This window comes from Oncorhynchus kisutch, linkage group LG18 (assembly GCF_002021735.2).
Source record: "Oncorhynchus kisutch isolate 150728-3 linkage group LG18, Okis_V2, whole genome shotgun sequence".
NCBI lineage: Eukaryota > Metazoa > Chordata > Actinopteri > Salmoniformes > Salmonidae > Oncorhynchus > Oncorhynchus kisutch.
The window spans coordinates 67,095,235-67,114,932 of NC_034191.2; the positions used below are offsets into that span (position 1 = coordinate 67,095,235).

The window sequence follows — 19,698 nt, forward strand, 5'->3', positions numbered from 1 at the left end:
GTTTTCACCAGAGGCTGCTCACTCTAGAGCGCGTGGGTGATACTAGAGGAAAGCAGAGCGTGCATTACCGGGCATGCGAAGCGAGAATGCCAGACTGGTCTGGAGGCTGCACACTGTATCCCCCAAAATCCCTATAATTACCGACAAAACCGTACCGGTTCCTTTGCTATCGACCATCCTAAATCTGCACAAGACAATTGGATTTCTTGTCTACTCTGATTTGTGTCTCTAAGGAGGAGAGATGAGAGTTCACTTCCCTGCCAGTTGGATATTTCAAGGCTGGGTCACCCATCTGGTTCTCAATCTGTGCGCACAGGTAAGTCATAGGCTACTCAAAAAACGAATTGAATACATAAAAAAAGTGCTTTATATAGATAGTTTATTTTATTTTAAATAGTTTTATTTAAAGGATGTATAGAGTTTTCTCTATATCTAGAGTAGGTCTTCATCTAGCCATTGTTATTGCTCTGGAAGAGTTGGTAGAAAACAGACATGCTTGAGCATCAAGTGGAAACATTTATGTTTGGGTCGTGACCAAGCACCCCTGGCCCTCTACCGTTCCCTGTAAACTGTAAAGGACAGCTGGATGCATTCTTGCTTAAGGTTGTTTTTACCGGACGTTCGCGTTTAGGCTCCAATGTGTTGTGGGGGCGTTTGTCTTGTTACTGTAAATCAGGATCATGTGGGTTTGTCTAGGGGATTTAGGACGTGTTCTCTTCCGTCTTTCTCCCCATCCTACGGGCTGGTGTTGCAACTGTCTGAGCAATATGTTGCATGTCAGTTATTCCATTGAGAAATGCAGGACCTGAGAAATGCTTTCATGTACATTGGTACCTTTGCACTTACCCCATTCATATACACAAACTACCTTTAGCACCTAATTGATTAAGGTATCTTCTGGCCAGTTAAGTTTTTTAAGAGCCCGGACACTTGATCTAAACGTTAACACGCATTGCTTGCGGTACTGTTTTGGAAACGTAAGGAACATGTCTTTCATATCAGCCAGAAATAATAATAATTCAAAAAAGCTTAAATTACTACACACCTGTATAGGGTTAAGGTTCCCACATGGCCATATTCCCATGTTACAGCGCTTGTTTACTGAAAAAAGAGGGAAGACAGAGTGGACTACCTGTACTAATTAGCTAGGACTATCTGCGTTTCCAAATACCTGTGAGGAAGTCGGACATGCCACAAAAGTGTTGTCACTGAAAAATGCTGTTGTCTAAAACTGTGTTAAAACAGTGGGCAGTAAGTGTGTATTTTGCATTTGTTAAATTATTTTGATCTGATATGAAAGTAAAGGGCTTTGTGTTTCTAGAACCTTACTACAATTGAGAATCGATTCAAGTTTAGATGGAGAATTTGGCTGTTTTAGCTGCCAGAGGCAATTCGCCTCTAAACAAAACAGGTAAGTTTCTTGGAAAATAAAGAGTAACTTTAGGCTCCTTTAGTCCAGTATTGGGCAACCTTGCACTTTACAGTGGAGTGCGTGAATCATTTAGTCCATTAAATTTTTTGACTTTGAAGTGAGAGGGGTCCTGTGCAGTTGGAATTTAAACACAAGTGATCACCAAACGTTTTTTTATTTCAGTCTATTTGTCCTCAACTATATACGATTTTCACTGAGTTGCACATGTCCATCTTTTTAATGGCAATGCTCGTTGTTATCAAAACATACATTTCTAGTCATATTTTCTATTGTAATGACTCTCTTCTTATGCGAGACAATTGTCGGTATTTTATGCAATACCAAACACTAGTATTCATTTAGTAATTTATGTTTTGTCTAATGTGCAGGCAAACGCCAAGTGTCTACAGTATCTAAACGCTAAGTGTCTACAGTATCTAAACGCCAAGTGTCTACAGTATCTAAACGCTAAGTGTCTACAGTATCTAAACGCTAAGTGTCTACAGTATCTAAACGCCAAGTGTCTACAGTATCTAAACGCCAAGTGTCTACAGTATCTAAACGCTAAGTGTCTACAGTATCTAAACGCTAAGTGTCTACAACTATACTAACTGTACTAACTGGACGAGCCCAGGTGTTGCCTCATTCTCACTCCTGTAGGACAAGTCTTAACCTGAGAGAGTGACAGACGAAGAAACCAACCAAGTTGTGGACCGTGATGAATATAGCTTCTATTTGGGGAGAAAATACATTCTTAAAAGTGAAAATATATTGTAGAATCTAGATATAGTACAGACTGTTTTTTTAGCCATCAGCCTCATGACACGTTTAACTGAGTTTCCATTCCTTTAATCATTTAAAAACAATAAGTATAGCCGTACATGATTTAATGAAAAGCATTAAACATACACATTGTTTCACATTCTTTAATAACAGACTCATAAACACAATCACGCAATAGGGTACAGCATGCTTCACAGTTTCCCTGGTGCTTCACAACTTCCCCCGCAAAACGTGATTTATTGGAACCTCGCGCGTGGTAAAGAGCAGCTGACGAAGGAGGTCGTTGTAAAATATAAAGCGTTGTGGTGGTGCTTCGATGACAGACAGACAGACATACAGTCTACTACAGCCCACATCCAGCGGCAGACAGTACTTTAGATGGAGATCTGTTTATAAAGGGCTATAAACCATTGTTACATATGTTAACCATAAGTAAACTGTTCATAAGTCATTACATATCATTTATATCCCTTGGTAGTAACATGAATGGACATGAGATTATCATGCAATAATTCACAGAGTACCTAGATTTTAATCTGTAGTCTACAAATACCCAGGTGTTAAATCATTAATGTGGGAGAGGTTGTTCTTGGCCTGGTGTCAGAGTTTGGGGTGGCGGTTATGCAAATCTGAGAAAGAGTGGAATGTATCTCATGTCAGAGAAGATGATGGGATCAGGGATTGCAGTGCCCCCCCCCCCCCCCCCTATTTACAAACAAATAAAGATAGTATTTTACAGGTGCTACTGGTTGTGAGAACTGTCACACGCTCTTTCTCTAGTCTTCTATCTCACTCACTCATTCACACATTCACACTCAGTCAGTCACTCATCTCTCTCTCTATCTCTCTCTCCCCCTCTCTCTCTCTCTCTCTCTCTCTCTCTCTCTCTCTCTCCATCTCACTCTGAATTCATTTAAATTCAAATAGCTTTATTGGCATGGGAAACATATGTTTACATTGCCAAATCAAGTGAAATAGATGATAAACAAAAGTGAAATAAACAATAAAAATGAACAGTAAACATTAAACTCACAAAAGTTTCAAAGGAATAGAGACATTTCAAAAGTCATATTATGGCTATGTACAATGTTGTAACGATGTGCAAATAGTTAAACTACAAAGGGGGGAAAAATAAACATAAATATATGGTTGCCCTTTTCTTGTGGCAACAGGTCACACATCTTGCTGCTGTGATGGCACACTGTGTGGTATTGCATCTAATGGATATGCAAATTTATCAAAATTGGATTTGTGTTCAAATTCTTTGTGGGTCTATGTAACCTGAGGGAAATATGTGCCTCTAATATGGTCATACATTTGGCAGGAGGTTAGGAAGTGCAGCTCAGTTTTTACCTCGTTTTGTGGGCAGTGTGCACCTAGCCTGTCTTCTCTTGAGAGCCAGGTTTCTCTCTATCATGCACTCTCTTCCTTTCTCTCTCTCTATTTCAATTCAAGGGGCTTTTGGCATGGGAAACATATGTTAACATTACCAAAGCAAGTGAAGGAGATAATATACAAAAGTGAAATGACCAATAAAAATGAACAGGAAACATTACACTCACAGAAGTTCCAAAATAATAAAGACATTACAAATGTCATATTATGTATATATACAGTGTTGTAACGATGTACAAATGATGAAAGTACAAAAATAAATAAACATAAATATGGGTTGTATTTACAATGGTGTTTGTTCTTCACTGGTTGACCTTTTCTTGTGGCAACATGTCACAAATCTTGCTGTGGTGATGGCACACTGTGGTATTTCACCCAGTAGATATGGGAGTTTATCAAAATCGTGTTTGTTTTCGAATTCTTTGGATCTGTGTATTCTGATGAAATAATGTGTCTCTAATATGGTCATACATTAGGCAGGAGGTTAGGAAGTGCAGTTCAGTTTCCATCTCATTTTGTGGGCAGTGTGCACATAAGCCTCTCTCCTCTTGAGAGCCATGTCTGCCTACGGCGGCCTTTCTCAATAGCAAGGCTCACTGAGTCTGTACATAGTCAAAGCTTTCCTTAATAACCTCTTGTGCCTAGGGGGCAGTATTTTCTTTTTTGGAAAAATAACATTCCCAAAGTAAATGGGATATTTTGTCAGGACAAGATGCTAGAATATGCATATAATTGACAGCTTAGGATAGAAAACACTCTAAAGTTTCCCAAACTGTAAAAATATTGTCTGTGAGTATAACAGAACTGATATTGCAGGCGAAAGCCTGAGAAAAATCCGATCCGGAAGTGCCTCATGTTTTGAAAGCTCTGCGTTCCAATGCGTCCCTATTGAGCAGTGAATGGGCTATCAACCAGATTACTTTTTCTACGTATTCCCCAAGGTGTCAACAGCATTGTGACGTAGTTTTACGCCTTTATGTTGAAGAATACCCGTAAGCGGCTACATGGGTGTAAGTGGTCACCTGATGTCTCTCAGAGTGATTCTCGCGTAAAATACAGAGGTAACCATTTTTCCAATCGATCCTACTGAAAAACCAGTTGTCCCGGTGGATATATTATCGAATAGATATTTGAAAAACACCTTGAGGATTGATTATAAACAACGTTTGCCATGTTTCTGTCGATATTATGGAGCTAATTTGGAATATTTTTCGGTGTTGTCGTGACCGAAATTTCCGGTCGATTTCTCAGCCAAACGTGAAGAACAAACGGAGCTATTTCGCCTACAAAAATAATATTTTTGGAAAAAAGGAACATTGGCTATCTAACTGGGAGTTTCGTGAGTGAAAACATCCGAAGCTCATCAAAGGTAAACGATTTAATTTGACTGCTTTTCTGATTTTCGTGACCAAGTTACCTGCTGCTAGCTGGACATAATGCTATGCTAGGCTATCGATAAACTTACACAAATGCTTGTCTTGCTTTGGCTGTAAAGCATATTTTGAAAATCTGAGATGACAGGGTGATTAACAAAAGGCTAAGCTGTGTCTCAATATATTTCACTTGTGATTTTCATGAATAGGAATATTGTCTAGTAATATTTATGTCCGTTGCATTATGATAATTAGTGTCAGTCGATGATTACGCTCCCGGATCCGGGATGGGGTGTCACTAGTGTTACGACTTCTATGAATGGTGAGTGGAGGAGTCAAGCGCAGAGAGCAGGTAATTCCGTACGTGGATATTTTATTCCAAAGACAGTGGAGACACGGACATGCAAAACACAAGGGCGCATGAAACAACCCGTCCAAAATACAAAGGACTAAAACTGTCCAGAAAAATATAGATCACTCTAATACACCAACACCAAATAACAGAGAACAAGCCCGCACAAATACCCAGCGGGCCTAGTGCTCTTAAATAGCCTACAAACAAACACTAACTCAAAACAGGTGTACTCAATTAAACCCAATAAACAGAAACAAACTGAAAGGGAATCGATGGCAGCTAATAGACTGGCGACGACGACCGCCGAGCGCCGCCCGAACAGGAAGAGGCACCATCTTCGGTGAGATTTGTGACAACTAGAGCTTGGGTCAGTCACAGTGGTCAGGTTTTCTGCCACTGTGTACTCTGTTTAGGGCCAAATATCATTCTAGTTTGCTCTGTTTTTCTGTTAATTCTTTCCAATGTGTCAAGTAATTATCTTTTTGTTTTCTCATGATTTGGTTGGGTCTAATTGTGTTGCTGTCCTGGGGCTCTGTGGGGTGTGTTTGTGAACCGAGCCCACAGGACCAGCTTGCTTAGGGGACTGTTCTGCAGGTTCATCTCTCTGTAGGTGATGGCTTTATGGAATATTTCGGAATCGCTACCTTTTAGGTGGTTGTAGAATTTAACGGCTGTTTTCTGGATTTCGATAATTAGCGGGTATCAGCCTAATTCTGCTCTGCATGCATTATTTGTTGTTCTACGTTGTATATCTCTATCTCGTCTTTTAAAGCTTGTGATGGTTCACAGCACACACACAAACAGTTTGGGAACCAATGTTTGCATGTAACAGAACTGACTGTAGTTGCACTTCAGATAAAATAAGAATGGATGGAGGTTAGAGGTGCCTATGTAACATCCTGGCCTTTCTCTAGTTTAGCCTGTAATCATTTAGGGTGGATCCAGCCATGCTCTTATATATTTAATGAATTAAAACATATTGCAGCAACGTCTCAATTATGGCCTGATGTTCGGAGGCAGAGGAAACTGAAATACGATTCCCAGCATTCTTTTGGTTTCCTGCCCCCTTTCGACCCAAATCTGTCACTGAGCAATACTGTCTGTCACGGTTGGGTGTCAATAGTCTCAACATGACTTATTCCCTCACCTCCTTCCTGCATACCCTTCCCTCATCTCTGAAACATTGATCCATGACAGTTATACGGTAAGGCAGCGTTTCCAAAACTGGGTTCTCGGGACCCCAAGGCATGCACGTTTTGGTTTTTGCTAACACTACACAGCTGTTTCAAATGATCGAAGGTTGATGATTAGTTGATCTGAATCAGCTGTGTAGTGCTAGGACAAAAACCAAAACATGCAGCCCTTGGGGTCCAGAGGACCGATCTATATATGGCCCATCCAGGAATCAAACCCACAACTATAGTGTTTCCAGCACCATGCTGAGCCATCGGAACTACTGCTCCATTACTCACCCACCTTCTTCTTCGATATATGGGAAATGTGTCCTTCTCCAACAGCTGTAAGTTGATGCATGGCAGCATTGCTCTGATCTCAGTCAGCTTGTCTCCTCTAACACATGTTGCTCATTATGACTGTGGTCACAACTATGAGTGGCATTCATCATTTAAAGCAAAACAATGACTGATGTGAGACACTGTGGAAGTAATTCAACTGGTTGGGATCTCTGGCACCACAGACACACAGACTAAAACCGTATCAGTGGAGGTTTTTAAAGGGTTGGTCGCAGAAAGCTTGTTTGTTCTGGGTTGAAGCTTAAGACGTGGCTACAGACATTTTTTTTTTTTTTTACTTGGTGGGTAACAAGAAAAACCTGAATGCGAAGCTTTAGATGAGTTTCTGTAGTCTGTGATTGGGGGACAGAGCTGGCATAGGGGCACAGACAGCAGAGGGAGGGATGGAGAGAGGCAAGAGTTGTGCCATGTGACAGTGAAGTAGAGCTACTGTAAGATTCTTTAGGATGGGGTTAGTAATACTAGGCAGAAGCACTCTGTGCTTGTGGTGTTTGAAGGTTTATATAAATGGAGAATTAGGTGTTTTTGTTAGTTCTATTCCTTCACAAAGAAACTTTTGGTTCAGCATATTTTCTCTCATAACAGTATTATTCTGTAATTCAGAACACTGGCTGGGGAGGTACATGCATATGTGTGTTTGTGGTGAGGGGTATTGTATTAGCTTACCATTGAACCCCTGCCAACAGCAGTGGGTGGGTAGACCACAGCACGATCAGTGTTCACAGTAGAGAGAAACTCATGTTTTAAGTGTCTATTACACAGCTGTAGGATCTTAATCTTGCGATTACATTCTTGATTCTTCTTGGGTATGACGCTACAAGCTTGACACACCTGTATTTGGGGGGTTTCTCCCATTCTTCTCTGCAGATCCTCTCAAGCTCTGTCAGGTTGGATGGGGAGCGTCGCTGCACAGCTATTTTCAGGTCTCTTCACTCTTCACTTCTCTTCACAAAGATGTTCGATTGAGTTCAAGTCTGAGCTCTGGCTGGGCCACTCAAGGACATTCAGAAGCCACTCTTGTGTTGTCTTGGCTGTGTGCTTAGTCTTGTTGGAAGGTGAACCTTCACCACAGTCTGAGGTCCTGTGCGCTCTGGAGCAGGTTTTCATCAAGGGTCTCTTTGTACTTTGCTATATTCATCTTTCCCTCGATCCTGACTACTTTCCCAGTCCTTGCCACTGAAAAACATCCCCACAGCATGATGCTGCCACCACCATGCTTCACCATAGGGATGTTGCCAGGTTTCCTCCGGACTTGAAGCAAAGAGTTCAATCTTGGTTTCATCAGTACAGAGAATCTTGTTTCTCATGGTCTGAGAGTCCTTTAGGTGCCTTTTGGCAAACTACAAGCCGGCTGTCATGTGCCTTTTACTAACGAGTGGCTTCCGTCTAGCCACTCTACCATAAAGCCCTGACTGGTGTAGTTCTGCAGAGATGTTTGGCCTTTTGGAAGATTCTCCCATCTCCACAGAGGAACTCTGGAGCTCTGTCAGAGTGACCATCGAGTTATAGGTCACCTCCCCTGACCAAGGCCCTTTTCCCTCGATTGTTCAGTTTGGCCGGGCGGCCAGCTCTAGGAAGAGTCTTGGTGGTTCCAAACTTCTTCCATTTAAGAATGATGGAGGCCACTGTGTTTTTGGGGACCTTCAATGCTGCAGAAATGTTTTGGTACCCTTCCCCAGATCTGTGCCTCAGCACAATCCTGTCTTGAAGCTCTACAGAAAATTCCTTCGACCTCATGGCTTGGTTTTTTCTCTGACATGCACTGTCAACTGTGGGACCTTGTATAGACAGGTGTGTGCCTTTCCAAATCATGCCCAATCAATTTAATTTTCCACCGATGGACTCCAATCAAGTTGTGGAAACACCTCAGTGAAAACAGGATGCACCTGAGCTACATTTAGAGTCTCGTAGCAAAGGGTCTGAATACTTATGTAAATGTAAATAAACTGTTTCTGTTTATTTTTTTAAAATTGGCCAAAAAATACATTTTTGTCATTATTGGGTATTGTGTGTAGATTGAGGACATTTGTTTATTTAATCCATTTTAGAATAAGGTTGTAATGTAACAAAATAGAAGGGGTCTGAATACATTCCGAATGCACTGTACACTACAAATTTCAAATTTAACTGGAAAGTTATCCTGCAACAGGGTGATCAAATTAAGATCCTACATCTGTACACCAAGCTTCAACGAGCCACTGAGGCGACCACCCTCCCTCCACAGCCAAGTATCCACTCTGGTGACTACTACAATGCCAGTATGCTCTGCTGAAGTGGGCACTATTTGTATTTTATGGTCTTGTTTAAAAGGGCTTGGTCGTTAGAACCGTTTGGAATCAAATCATTAGAACAAAGTTTTATTCCAGTAATGTTTCATTCCAAAATGCATTCTGTTGACAGTGAGAATGTGAGAATGTTTGCAGTGGAATGCCTTGAGGGGTTGGGGGTTTTCTGTTTCTTTCTGTCTTGGGCAATCCTCTTCTCTTTTCCTCCAACAACCACTGTTTAGTCGTATTGATAGACTTATATCTCATGTCTACAAATTCATGAATGACCCTTACAAACAACACACATGATAAATGAGCATTTTCACATGTGAAGTAGCTGTTTTCACATGTGAAGTAGCTGTTTTCACATGTGAAGTAGCTGTTTTCACATGTGAAGTAGCTGTTTTCACATGCTGAGCAGAAATGTTCACATAAGAAAAGAGACACGTGAAGTCAGTTGTTCACATGTCTTGAAGTCCACTTTTTATATGTGAGGGGAATAACCCGTTTTCACCTCACATGTCAATTGCATATTCACGTGTGAAATTAGCGGTTTCACATGTGAAAATAGATTCAGAACTTTCACGTGACAAATGTTCACACGTGTCATTTTTCACATGTCCAGACATGAACCACCCTTTTTAACCAGATTTTTCCCCATGCAGTTTTCTTTTTGTACGGTGAATAAACAAATTAATGAATGACATTTTGTTTAAATTTACTGTCACCTGCCAATAATTGTTTTAGGCCTTGACACAACCAGATTGGCCATAGTGGTTTGTGTTTTGTCTTCCAGAGAGCCCTCTCCAGACCCACCTGTACCCAGCAGCAGTACCTCAAAGACAAGAGATGCTGCAGGAGGTGTGAACCAGGTAAACTAAACCAGAGAAATACATGAATGGCCATTAACACCCAATATGACCACTCTACAGAACCAGTTGTCTGGGCTTTAGCAGAGAGCCGTCATATGCATGGAAGAAAGAAACTGCCATGTTTCATTTTCCCTGAAAATAAATGAGGAAGGATGTGAAAGAGGAACTGACTTGCTGCAATACATACACATGTGCACACACCCTAATCCCCAAATAACTGTCCATCTCTAAGCGTAACGGAAATGTATCTATTTTAGCCTCTTCCTCTTTCTCTTACCTCAGCAGATCACTGCAACGTTGGTGTATTAACCTGTGGCCAGTCTAACCCTCTCGCTCTTCCCCACCCCCCAGGCTCCTATGTGTTTGCAGAGTGTTCTGGGTACTCTGACACCAAGTGTCGTCAGTGTGGTCGTGATGAGTACCAGCCTGACTGGACCAACGAGACCAAGTGTCTGCCACAGAAGTTCTGTGACACAGGTCAGTAGGTGACTGGAGTCTAGTCTAGTTGGAAGGATGACTTTAAGTCTACTGTTGAAGCTTTGTTTTCTATACATTTTAGCAAAGGCTTTTAGAGATGCTGATGTCTGTGGTGTTTGCTTTGGTTAACCACTAACCCCTGACCTGTTTGTGAAACCCAGGTAAAGGTTTTAATCGTGAGAGGCCCAGTAACCCCCAGGCTGCGGTACCCTGTCAATGTCAACCTGGTCTAGAGTGTTCTCCTATCAACTGTGAGTTCTGTGAGAAGATTCCTACCTGTGGACCAGGATATGGACTGGAGACTGACACTGGTGAGAGAGACATACACACGCAGACATGAACATGCACACACACGCGAGCGTGGACACACACACACATGCTGGCATACATATACACACACAGGCAGGCACACACACACACTTCTGTGTTGCCACTGTTGTTAGCAGTCCAGTTTTTCACTCTTCTCTGTCATGTGTGTTTTAAACTCAGAGGCGGGCAGGAGAACTTGTGTTGCGTGCAAGAGAGGATATTTCTCTCCCAACACCTCTATAGAACCATGCAGACAGTGGACCAAGTGAGTTAACACACACCTATACCGTGTCCCTTCATACAATGTCTTTTCCCCTGGGCGCTCCTCTTCAGTCCAGTGTGTCCCATTCAGTGAGGCAGGAACAGGGTTCTACAGGCACTCAAAGCTCCACCACAGCACTGTTCTGACTAATGCTGCACCACTTCCACTGGAACACAGAGCAGCTTCTAGCACTGCCTGACTCTGTGGTCAACCAAGAGATCAGAGGGGGAGGGAAGGAGAGAAAGAGAGCAGAGCGAGAGAGGGAAAGAAAGAAGAGAGAGAATGCCTGAATTGCTATAACACAGAAATAATCACCATGTGTCCTTGGGTGTTTTCTCCTTTCAGTTGTAAAGGCCTGGGGAAGAGTGACAAAAAGACCGGGAGCGACCAGACTGATGCTGTCTGTGGACCCCATCTCTCTGGTTCCTCTACCTCCTCCTGGGTCCTAGTGTGTATTCTGTCAGTCATCACTGTCCTCTGTCTCCTCATCCTCCTGCTCTTCTGCTACAAGGACAAACTCAAACTACTCTCAGGTACCCGAGAGAGATTACATTTGTCCGCCGTGTCTCATAGACTAGAGGTAACATAGTAAACGTAAATCCTGGACACCCACGGTCGGGTGGATAGGTGGGCGTATACTGTGAACATCTAGCAACCCGAAGGTTTTGTGTTTGAATCTCATCACAGACAACATCCATGAATTAATACATACCATACTAAACGTAGCATATGATACTAAATGGATGATGGACATCCATAAATTAATACATACCATACTAAACGTAGCATATGATACTAAATGGTGGGAGACAGATTTACATTTGCTATATTATGTCTACCCAGGTTGAATTTGTTGCAGAGGACAATATTCTTGAAGGAATCATTTTTTTAATAGATATATTCCTTGGCATAAAATGTATCTGAAATGAATGACTGTCATCCTCTTATGTTTTACAGTGAATTTGCGATTATGTGTCCAGAATCTGAAAAGGACCCGGATACAGCAGGTAGGGTAGACTTTTTGATGACATGCATAAACAGTAGACTAAATAAAACATTCAATGGCTCTCAGACTAACCTATCTGTTTGTGTTTCTCTCCAGGAGACTCTGGCCCCTCTCTACCACAGTGGGGATGAAGGAGGTGGGGTAGGGGGGCAGAACTGCACCCTGTGTGAGAAAACCTGTCTGATTGTCCTTGCTGACACCCCCTCAGAAACTCTACACACCTGTCCTACAGCCATACCTGGTGACCGGGTCAAACTACCACCCATTAAAGAGATGAAGGAGGAGAGGAGGGAGGAGGAGGATGAGGGGATGGGAAGTGAGGGGTCAGGGGAGGCGGAGGAGGTTTCTGAGGAGGCTGTGTGTGAGGAGGGTGTATCAGAGGGTGTGTGTGTGTCTCCACTGTGGGCTGGCTCCTGTGTGTGTGTGTTGTCTGTGAGGGAACCTTTAGAGGTAGGAGAGAATGAAGACTGTAGTCAGGCCGTCAACCCTGGAACCCTCGGGACCTGCTCCTGTGGAGGAGATGGGGAGAGCAGGGATGGAAAGAAGGATGAAAGGAAAGATAGAGGGAGGGAGAGGGCCAAGATGGTTGAGGGCTTGCAAGGGAAGAGCTCTGAGATGAGCTGTAATACCTCCCCCTACTCCCTCTCTCCCACCTCCTCCCCCCTTTCCCCTGTCATGCGGTCATGTGACCTCTACCTGCCACTGACCCCAGCCAGGTCAGAGGTCAAAGCTCAGCTGATTGACAGCTCACAGAGGAAAGTGGATGGGCTATACAGACTGAACTCTAGCATAAGCTCCACCCCCACCACAGACACCACACCCACTTCAACCTCCATAACCTCTCCTGACCCCTCTGTAACCGTGGGAGACCAGCAGTCCAAGCTAAGCTCTGAGGCCTCCAGCAGTGAGCCAGACCAGGGACTTTCCTGGAGGGGCAGTGGAGGAAACAAGCTCTTATCTGGGGGCTCGGAGCTGGAGTGTGCCCCTGATTGTATCCAGAGCCAACTTGCGGAACCAGCACTCACCTCAGGTAGATACTGCACAGCAGTGCCACACTTTTTTACAAGAAAAAGGCTAAATACAGTATTCATATCCCTTGACTTGGTCCACATTTTATTGTGTTACAGCCTGAATTCAAAATGGATTAAATATTTAGAAAAATTCTCACCCACCTACACACAATACCTCATAATGACAAAGTAAAACATGTTTTTAGTACTGTTTGCAAATGTATTGAAAATCCAATAAAGAAATAACAAATTTACATAATTATTCACACTCCTGAGTCAATACTTTGTAAGCACAGCTGCGAGGCTTTTTGGGCAAGTCTCTAAAAGCTGTGCACACCTGGATTGTACAATATTTGCCCAGTTATTCTTTTTTAAATTCTTCAAGCTCTGTCAAGTTGATTGTTGATCATTGCTAGACAGACATTTTCAAGTCTTACCATAGATTTAAGTAAAATTTGTAACTAGGCCACTCAGGAACATTCAATGCGTCTTGGTAAGGAACTCCAGTATAGATTTGGCCTTGTTTTAGGTTATTGTCCTGCTGAAAGGTGAATTTGTCTCCCAGTGTATGTTAGCCAGCAGACTGAACCAGGTTATCCTCTAGGATTTTGCCTGTGCTTATAGCTGTATTCTGTTTATTTGTTTTATTTTTTTATCCTAGGAATCTCCCTAGTCCTTGCCATTGACAAGCATACCCATAACATGATGCAGCCACCACTGTGCTTAAAAATATGAAGAGGGGTACTCTTCACATATTCCATGTTTTGGAATATTTGTGTTCTGTACAGGCTTCCTACTTTTCACTCTGCCATTTAGGTTAGTATTGTGGAGTTACCACAATGTTGTTGATCCAACCTCAGTTTTAAAATCACCATTGGCCTCATGGTGAAAATCCCTGAGCAGTTGCCATCCTTCCCGGAAACTGAGTTTTGAAGGACGCCTGTATCTTTGTAGTGACTGGGTGTATTGATAAACCATCCAAAGCCTAATTAATAACTTTGCCATGATTCACTAAGGGATATCAGTGTCATCTTTTTTTAAATTTTACACATCTACCAATCGATGCCCTTCTTTGCAAGGCATTGAAAAACCTCACTGGTCTTTGTGGTTGAATCTGTGCTTGAAATTCACTACTCGATGAAGGGACTTTACAGATCATTGTATGTGTGGGGTACAGAGAGGGGTAGTCATTCTAAAATAATGTTAACCATATTATTGAACGCGGAATGAGTCCATGCGATTTGTTATGCACATTTGTATTCCTGAGCTTATTTAGGCTTGCCATAACAACAAAAGGGTTGAATAGTTATTGACTCAAGACATTTAAGCTTTTCATTTTTTATTCATTTCTAAAATGTTCTGCAAACAAAATTCCACTTTTACATTTTGGGGTACTGTGTGTAGACCAGTGACAGAAAATCTCAATTTAGTCCATTTTAAATTCCGGCTGTAATGCAACAAAATGTAGAAGAACTAAAGGGGTGTGAATACTTTCTGAAGACACTGTACACATGTCATTATACATTCCAACCATTGTTAAAGAGGAAAGATAAATACATCCACTGGTGTTTCTCCTGGGTTATTGGATCTGGGTTATTGTACATTGTTTTGGCTAGGACTGTAACTGAGATTTCAGAAATATCTTTTCACATTGTTGCTCCTCCAAAATAAGTATATTGGTTTCCTACTAATATTGTACACTGTTGGCTTGTTTTAAAGACCACACACAGTAGGAAGGGGAATGTGTGTGTGATGAGCCAGTGATTACACCGTGCTGTAACGTGTGTGTGTGTGTGTGTGTTTAGCTCTCTGAGTGTGAGCTCTGCCCACCACAACACTCCTGTTCACCCAGTTCCAGAGTTCTACAGGGTTTTGCAAAGTGACTACAGGTCTAATTGAAACAAGATGTGCTCTGAATAAACATCCCTTGAGTAATACCCAGACTCACACACTTTCAGACTCTCGTTGATCACTGTATACTTTAATTATGCCCCAAAGCAGCAGTAAGTAAATAAACCACATTTCTCATAATGCAGTAATAACATGTCATTAACTGGACTTCCCGCTCAGAGAGGTTAATTATGGCGGGGGCTCCCAAACCTTTTCACTCAGGGCCCCCCTTGAAGCATTGGGGAACATCCCACACACCCCTGCGCGCGCACACGCCACATCTATTTCTATGAGCACAAGCACTGTTCATGACACAAACTGTTCACACCCCTCTTGTTGGTGGAGAGAATTTTGCAGGTTTAAAGCTTATTTTCTGCAATTCTACACATTTTGTCATGGGATGCAGAGAACATTTGACAGTTTAAAAGCAAATCTTCTTGCAATTCTATATGTTTTGCCATGTCTAATGTGTGTTCATGTGCTATTTGAGTGGCAAAAAAATGTGAACAATATCTATGGGCTAAAAAACCCAAATAAAAAAGCTTTAGCTGACAGGCTAGATGATCTGGAAATGTCTGACAAGTTCTAAAGTTATAAGTTATAAAAAGTTACTATAGCTCTCTAAGGTATTACTGACTGATATGACAAGAGGAACTGATGATGCACTACTATTACGCACCTCTCAGTTTGGGAACAACTGAATTATGGGATCACACCTCGGTGAGACGGGCTGCATCTCAATAGTCCTTGTGTCTCCTGGACATAGACCTGCACGATAGGTGAAAGTAGTATAGCGAGCGAAGCGAAGACAGGTGTTCCCCATGACTACATCAGCTCCAGAAGGAAAGGAGATGAGGAGAGGAAGCCACTTTAGACTAGAATGAGATGCAGAGCAAGTTTCACACTCAGTTTACGTCTGTTCCATTATTTCCCTCTCATACTTGATGTTATCTGCCCTCCTAGGGTAGTTAAACTGTAGACAGTCTGCTGTAAACAGAGACACCAGGGGGTTTGTTTGTTTTAGTGATGGTGGTGAAATGACATTTTTACACCAGGCTGGCCAGACTGGTATTCCAGTGCCAGTAAATGATTTCAGATGGGATTCTAGACACTGACACATACTATGTTATGGTGTGTGTTTGTGTGCATGTGCGCGTGCATTCGTGTAAATGAGGTGTGAGGAGTGACTGTCTCATTGCACCTCTACAGAGTTAACATGGGAATATGAGAGAGGGGGGGGGGGGGGGGGGGTGTTGAAATGGGCAGCAGACAGGAACAGACATGGACTTCTGTAGTTTTCCAGTTGTGTTTATAAATACCATCAGCGGTGTGAACTACTAACATGGAAATAAGATGGCAGTTTGTTCCTCTTGATTTGAATGCAAACGCCAGAGTTGTTCCGATGGCTCAGTTGGTTGGAGCATCGTGCTTCTCACAAGTTGTGGGTTTGATAATACATTAGCTGTAAGTTGCTTACGATACAAGCGTCTAAATGCCAGCTTGAATAACAGTAATTCTATTTCAGCAGTGAGATGGACATGTTGTCTGTAATAATGTTATGACAAACTATACGTCTAAATGCCAGCTTGAATAACAGTAATTCTATTTCAGCAGTGAGATGGACATGTTGTCTGTAATAATGTTATGACAAACTATACGTCTAAATGCCAGCTTGAATAACAGTAATTCTATTTCAGCAGTGAGATGGACATGTTGTCTGTAATAATGTTATGACAAACTATACGTCTAAATGGCAGCTTGAATAAAGTTTGACATTTTCACATAGAATGAAAACTGCTGGTCACACTGAAACCCTGATGTTAAATTATATGTTTATGATGTCCTTGACCAGGACTATGGTCAAAGCAACCGCAGCCGACCACAGTCTTTCTATGGTTACTGTGCACGGTCATCATCACTCCTACTCGCTATTAGTCATCTGAGGTCGCCCCTAACATAAACATTTTAGTTTTATATCACAGCTTTAGAGGATCCTGTGTTTGTGTGTGTTACTGCATAATTACACAACCATAACATACATTGGCCTCTGTACACGTTTCAAAAGAGGTTTGGTTCTCTGCGTTGGTTGGTTATGTCCCTTAACCTCTGGCAGTGAAATTAAACCTGATACCATTTTGGGAAAGAGACCACAATGGCAAGACTCTTAACTAGGCTAACTGGCTAAACTGACCCCTTAATTCTCTGTCTCTCTTTCTCTCTCCCTCTCCTTTTCTCTACTCTCTCTACTCTCTCTCTCTCTCTCTCTCTCTCTCTCTCTCTCTCTCTCTCTCTACCCTCTACTCTCTCTACCTCTACTCTCTCTCTACTCTCTCTCTGCCAGGTCAGGTGACGGGGAACAATAACACCACCTTCATCTCCAGCGGTCAGGTTATGAACTTCAGCGCTGATGTCATCGTCGTCTACGTCAGCCAGACGTCGCTAGGCAACGAGGAGGAAGGGCCAGATGATGCATTCGGAATCCCCGTCCAGGAACAGGCCAATGAGAGAGCTCCGTTGTTCCAGAGTTCTGCCTCCTCCAAAAGTGTTGGTCATTCACCTCCACCTTCTCCAAGGAACTCCATTACCCATAACCCCCCACAGCAGGATGACAACCTGCCAGTTCAGGAAGTGACTGATGAGTTGCCCAGTGACTGATGAAGTGAGACAAGAAAATTGTGGATAGTGTACCATAAAGAGAGGAGTGAAGCCACAGACTTGTTGACACTTCAAAACCTATTGCTACGACCTACTTGAAACAATAGTCCATAGTCTTCCTGGGTAGGTGCTAGGAATTGGAACTGTGCCATAGACTTAGAACTGGAACCTGGAGGACTGTGTTCCTCATCTGGACCTCATGGCTGTCTCAATAGTCTCATGAAGCCTCCTTTACTTCATTGTCTCCTTTCTTTCATTCTTACTGATCTAAAAGAGCTGGACAACTGAAATCAAGTCCATGAGTTTGACTCCCTTCTTGTTGTTATCCTTGGTGTTGATTTCTTCTCAGAGCACCACGAGTGCGGTTTGTTGTTAAGAAAAATGCTATGCATTTGTTGAGCTATATACTATACATGTAAATGTGTTTATTTTCTAAAATATTTTTGATGTTGAACTAATGAAGAAATATTTGGAACGAAAGCCTTATTGTCGTACTACAAAAACCATGGAAGTGGATCAGTGATCCACACTCGTGTGATGAGTAACCTTCTCTGAAAATACTTGTGTTAGCTTTAGCTCAGAGGGCTAACACAGTCTTATGGACAGCAGGACACCCGGGATTCATCCACCTTAATCAATTGTGTTGACCCAAAGAGAATAAAGACTGCACTATGCAGAAATCACTCCGCCATTTCGTGGTTACTAAAATCGAATAGTTTGCCTAATTTCAGTCTGTGACAAAACAAGCATGTCTAGTGTAGAGAATCATTGTAGCATCTAAATCGCTGGGAAATATATTTACCGTAATCAAAAATGTTGTATTTTCAGCTGTTTGAAGCTGGTGTAAAAAGATTTAAGTAAAAGACGCAAAAAACTAAACTTCAGAACAGAACGCATAGAAATAGTGCATATAGAACATATCTACTGCTTCTTTGCTTTGAATGATAATGACCGATCGATAACTCCCGTTTCTATGTGAATTTGGTTGGGTCGCCCAAAAAGTTACATATTGCAGCTTTAAGACTTTACCTGGTTGAACAACATAGTGTCTCCGAGCATTTTGTATTATTCAATATTTAAATCAGAGACACTCACATTTAGTGTCATATGTTATGTTTCATATGGTATGTATTCATTTGAGGATGCCCATCATCCATTTCATATGATATGTTACGAAATCCAAATTGTATAATATGTTACGAATTTGAAAAATGTATGATACAGTATGTTACGAATTCCAATTTGTTGAGGCTAACGTTAGCTAGGTGGGTAGGAGGCTAACGTTAGCTAGCTGGCAAACGTTAGTTATGCTAGGGGTTAAGGATAGCAGGTTAAAGGGTTGGGTTTAGCTAAAAGAGTTTTGAGTTCGGGTTAGCTAAAAAGTGTAAGGTTAGGGGAAGGGTTAGCTAACATGCTAAGTAGTTGCAAAGTAGCTAAAAAGTAGTAAGTAGTTAAAGTAGATAATTAGCTAAAATTGTCTGTGATACGATTCGATAATGTTTGCATTATACGCCCACCTGTCCCCCCTGTCCTTTACTTTTTGCCTTAAGTAAACTTCTGTCTTTTGTAACCATACCAAACGTAACATATACTAATGCTAGTGTCTCGGATTTACATTTACTATGTTACGTCTATTCTATTAGACCAGGCTGTGTTGAAATGAAAACCAGCTCACACAGTTAGTCTACAAGTCCAAGTCTAAGACCAGCTATTGAATAGCTAACCAATCAAATAAAGCTTTCAAGAGTTGAAGGTGAAAACTTGTCTGTAAATAAACTATAAATATTGATTCAAATTTCAATAAATGACAGAACTGTTTTGATTCAAATCGAGTGTTTTTTTTGTGACAGCAGCCGTACCGTTATTCCATGGTTTACTGTCTGCTATCTGGTCATTACAATGAAGTTATTTATCTTCTCTCTGAGCCATAATGACTGTGAAAACAGAGCTAATTACACATGTGGCCGGGCTTCAGTTTCTGTCACTGTCCCAATGCAGACAGACAGACTGACAGTATTTCATTGTCACACAAGATGGCTGGCAGTATAGGACCAACGTAGCATTGGCCACGTTTAGCTTGCGTAGCATCTAGGATAGGGCT

The 19,698-nt window shown here is 41.9% G+C and overlaps 1 protein-coding gene across 2 annotated transcripts; it reads left to right on the top strand.

Moving 5' to 3' along the window:
* On the top strand, window positions 1-19,425 carry tnfrsf11a (tumor necrosis factor receptor superfamily, member 11a, NFKB activator). 2 transcript variants are annotated; one of them, XM_020470761.2, is made up of 9 exons: window positions 1-316; window positions 9,913-9,988; window positions 10,340-10,465; window positions 10,627-10,776; window positions 10,955-11,039; window positions 11,382-11,569; window positions 11,994-12,043; window positions 12,139-13,072; window positions 17,284-19,425. In XM_020470761.2, the coding sequence occupies exons 1-9, from the start codon at window positions 242-244 to the stop codon at window positions 17,595-17,597; spliced, it is 1,998 nt and encodes a 665-aa protein (XP_020326350.1). In that variant the 5' UTR covers window positions 1-241; the 3' UTR covers window positions 17,598-19,425. The 2 variants fall into 2 exon arrangements, with proteins under 2 accessions (XP_020326350.1, XP_031652402.1); XM_031796542.1 differs by lacking the exon at window positions 1-316 and adding an exon at window positions 6,687-6,836.
* The last annotated feature ends 273 nt before the right edge of the window (window positions 19,426-19,698 follow it).

Excerpts from the sequence above, each read along its gene's own strand:
- tnfrsf11a (XM_020470761.2), top strand. The coding sequence starts at position 242 with ATGAGAGTTCACTTCCCTGCCAGTTGGATATTTCAAGGCTGGGTCACC. Across the intron at positions 10,777-10,954 it reads TGGACTGGAGACTGACACTG|AGGCGGGCAGGAGAACTTGT; the intron begins GTGAGAGAGACA and ends TTTTAAACTCAG. Across the intron at positions 12,044-12,138 it reads AAAGGACCCGGATACAGCAG|GAGACTCTGGCCCCTCTCTA; the intron begins GTAGGGTAGACT and ends GTTTCTCTCCAG.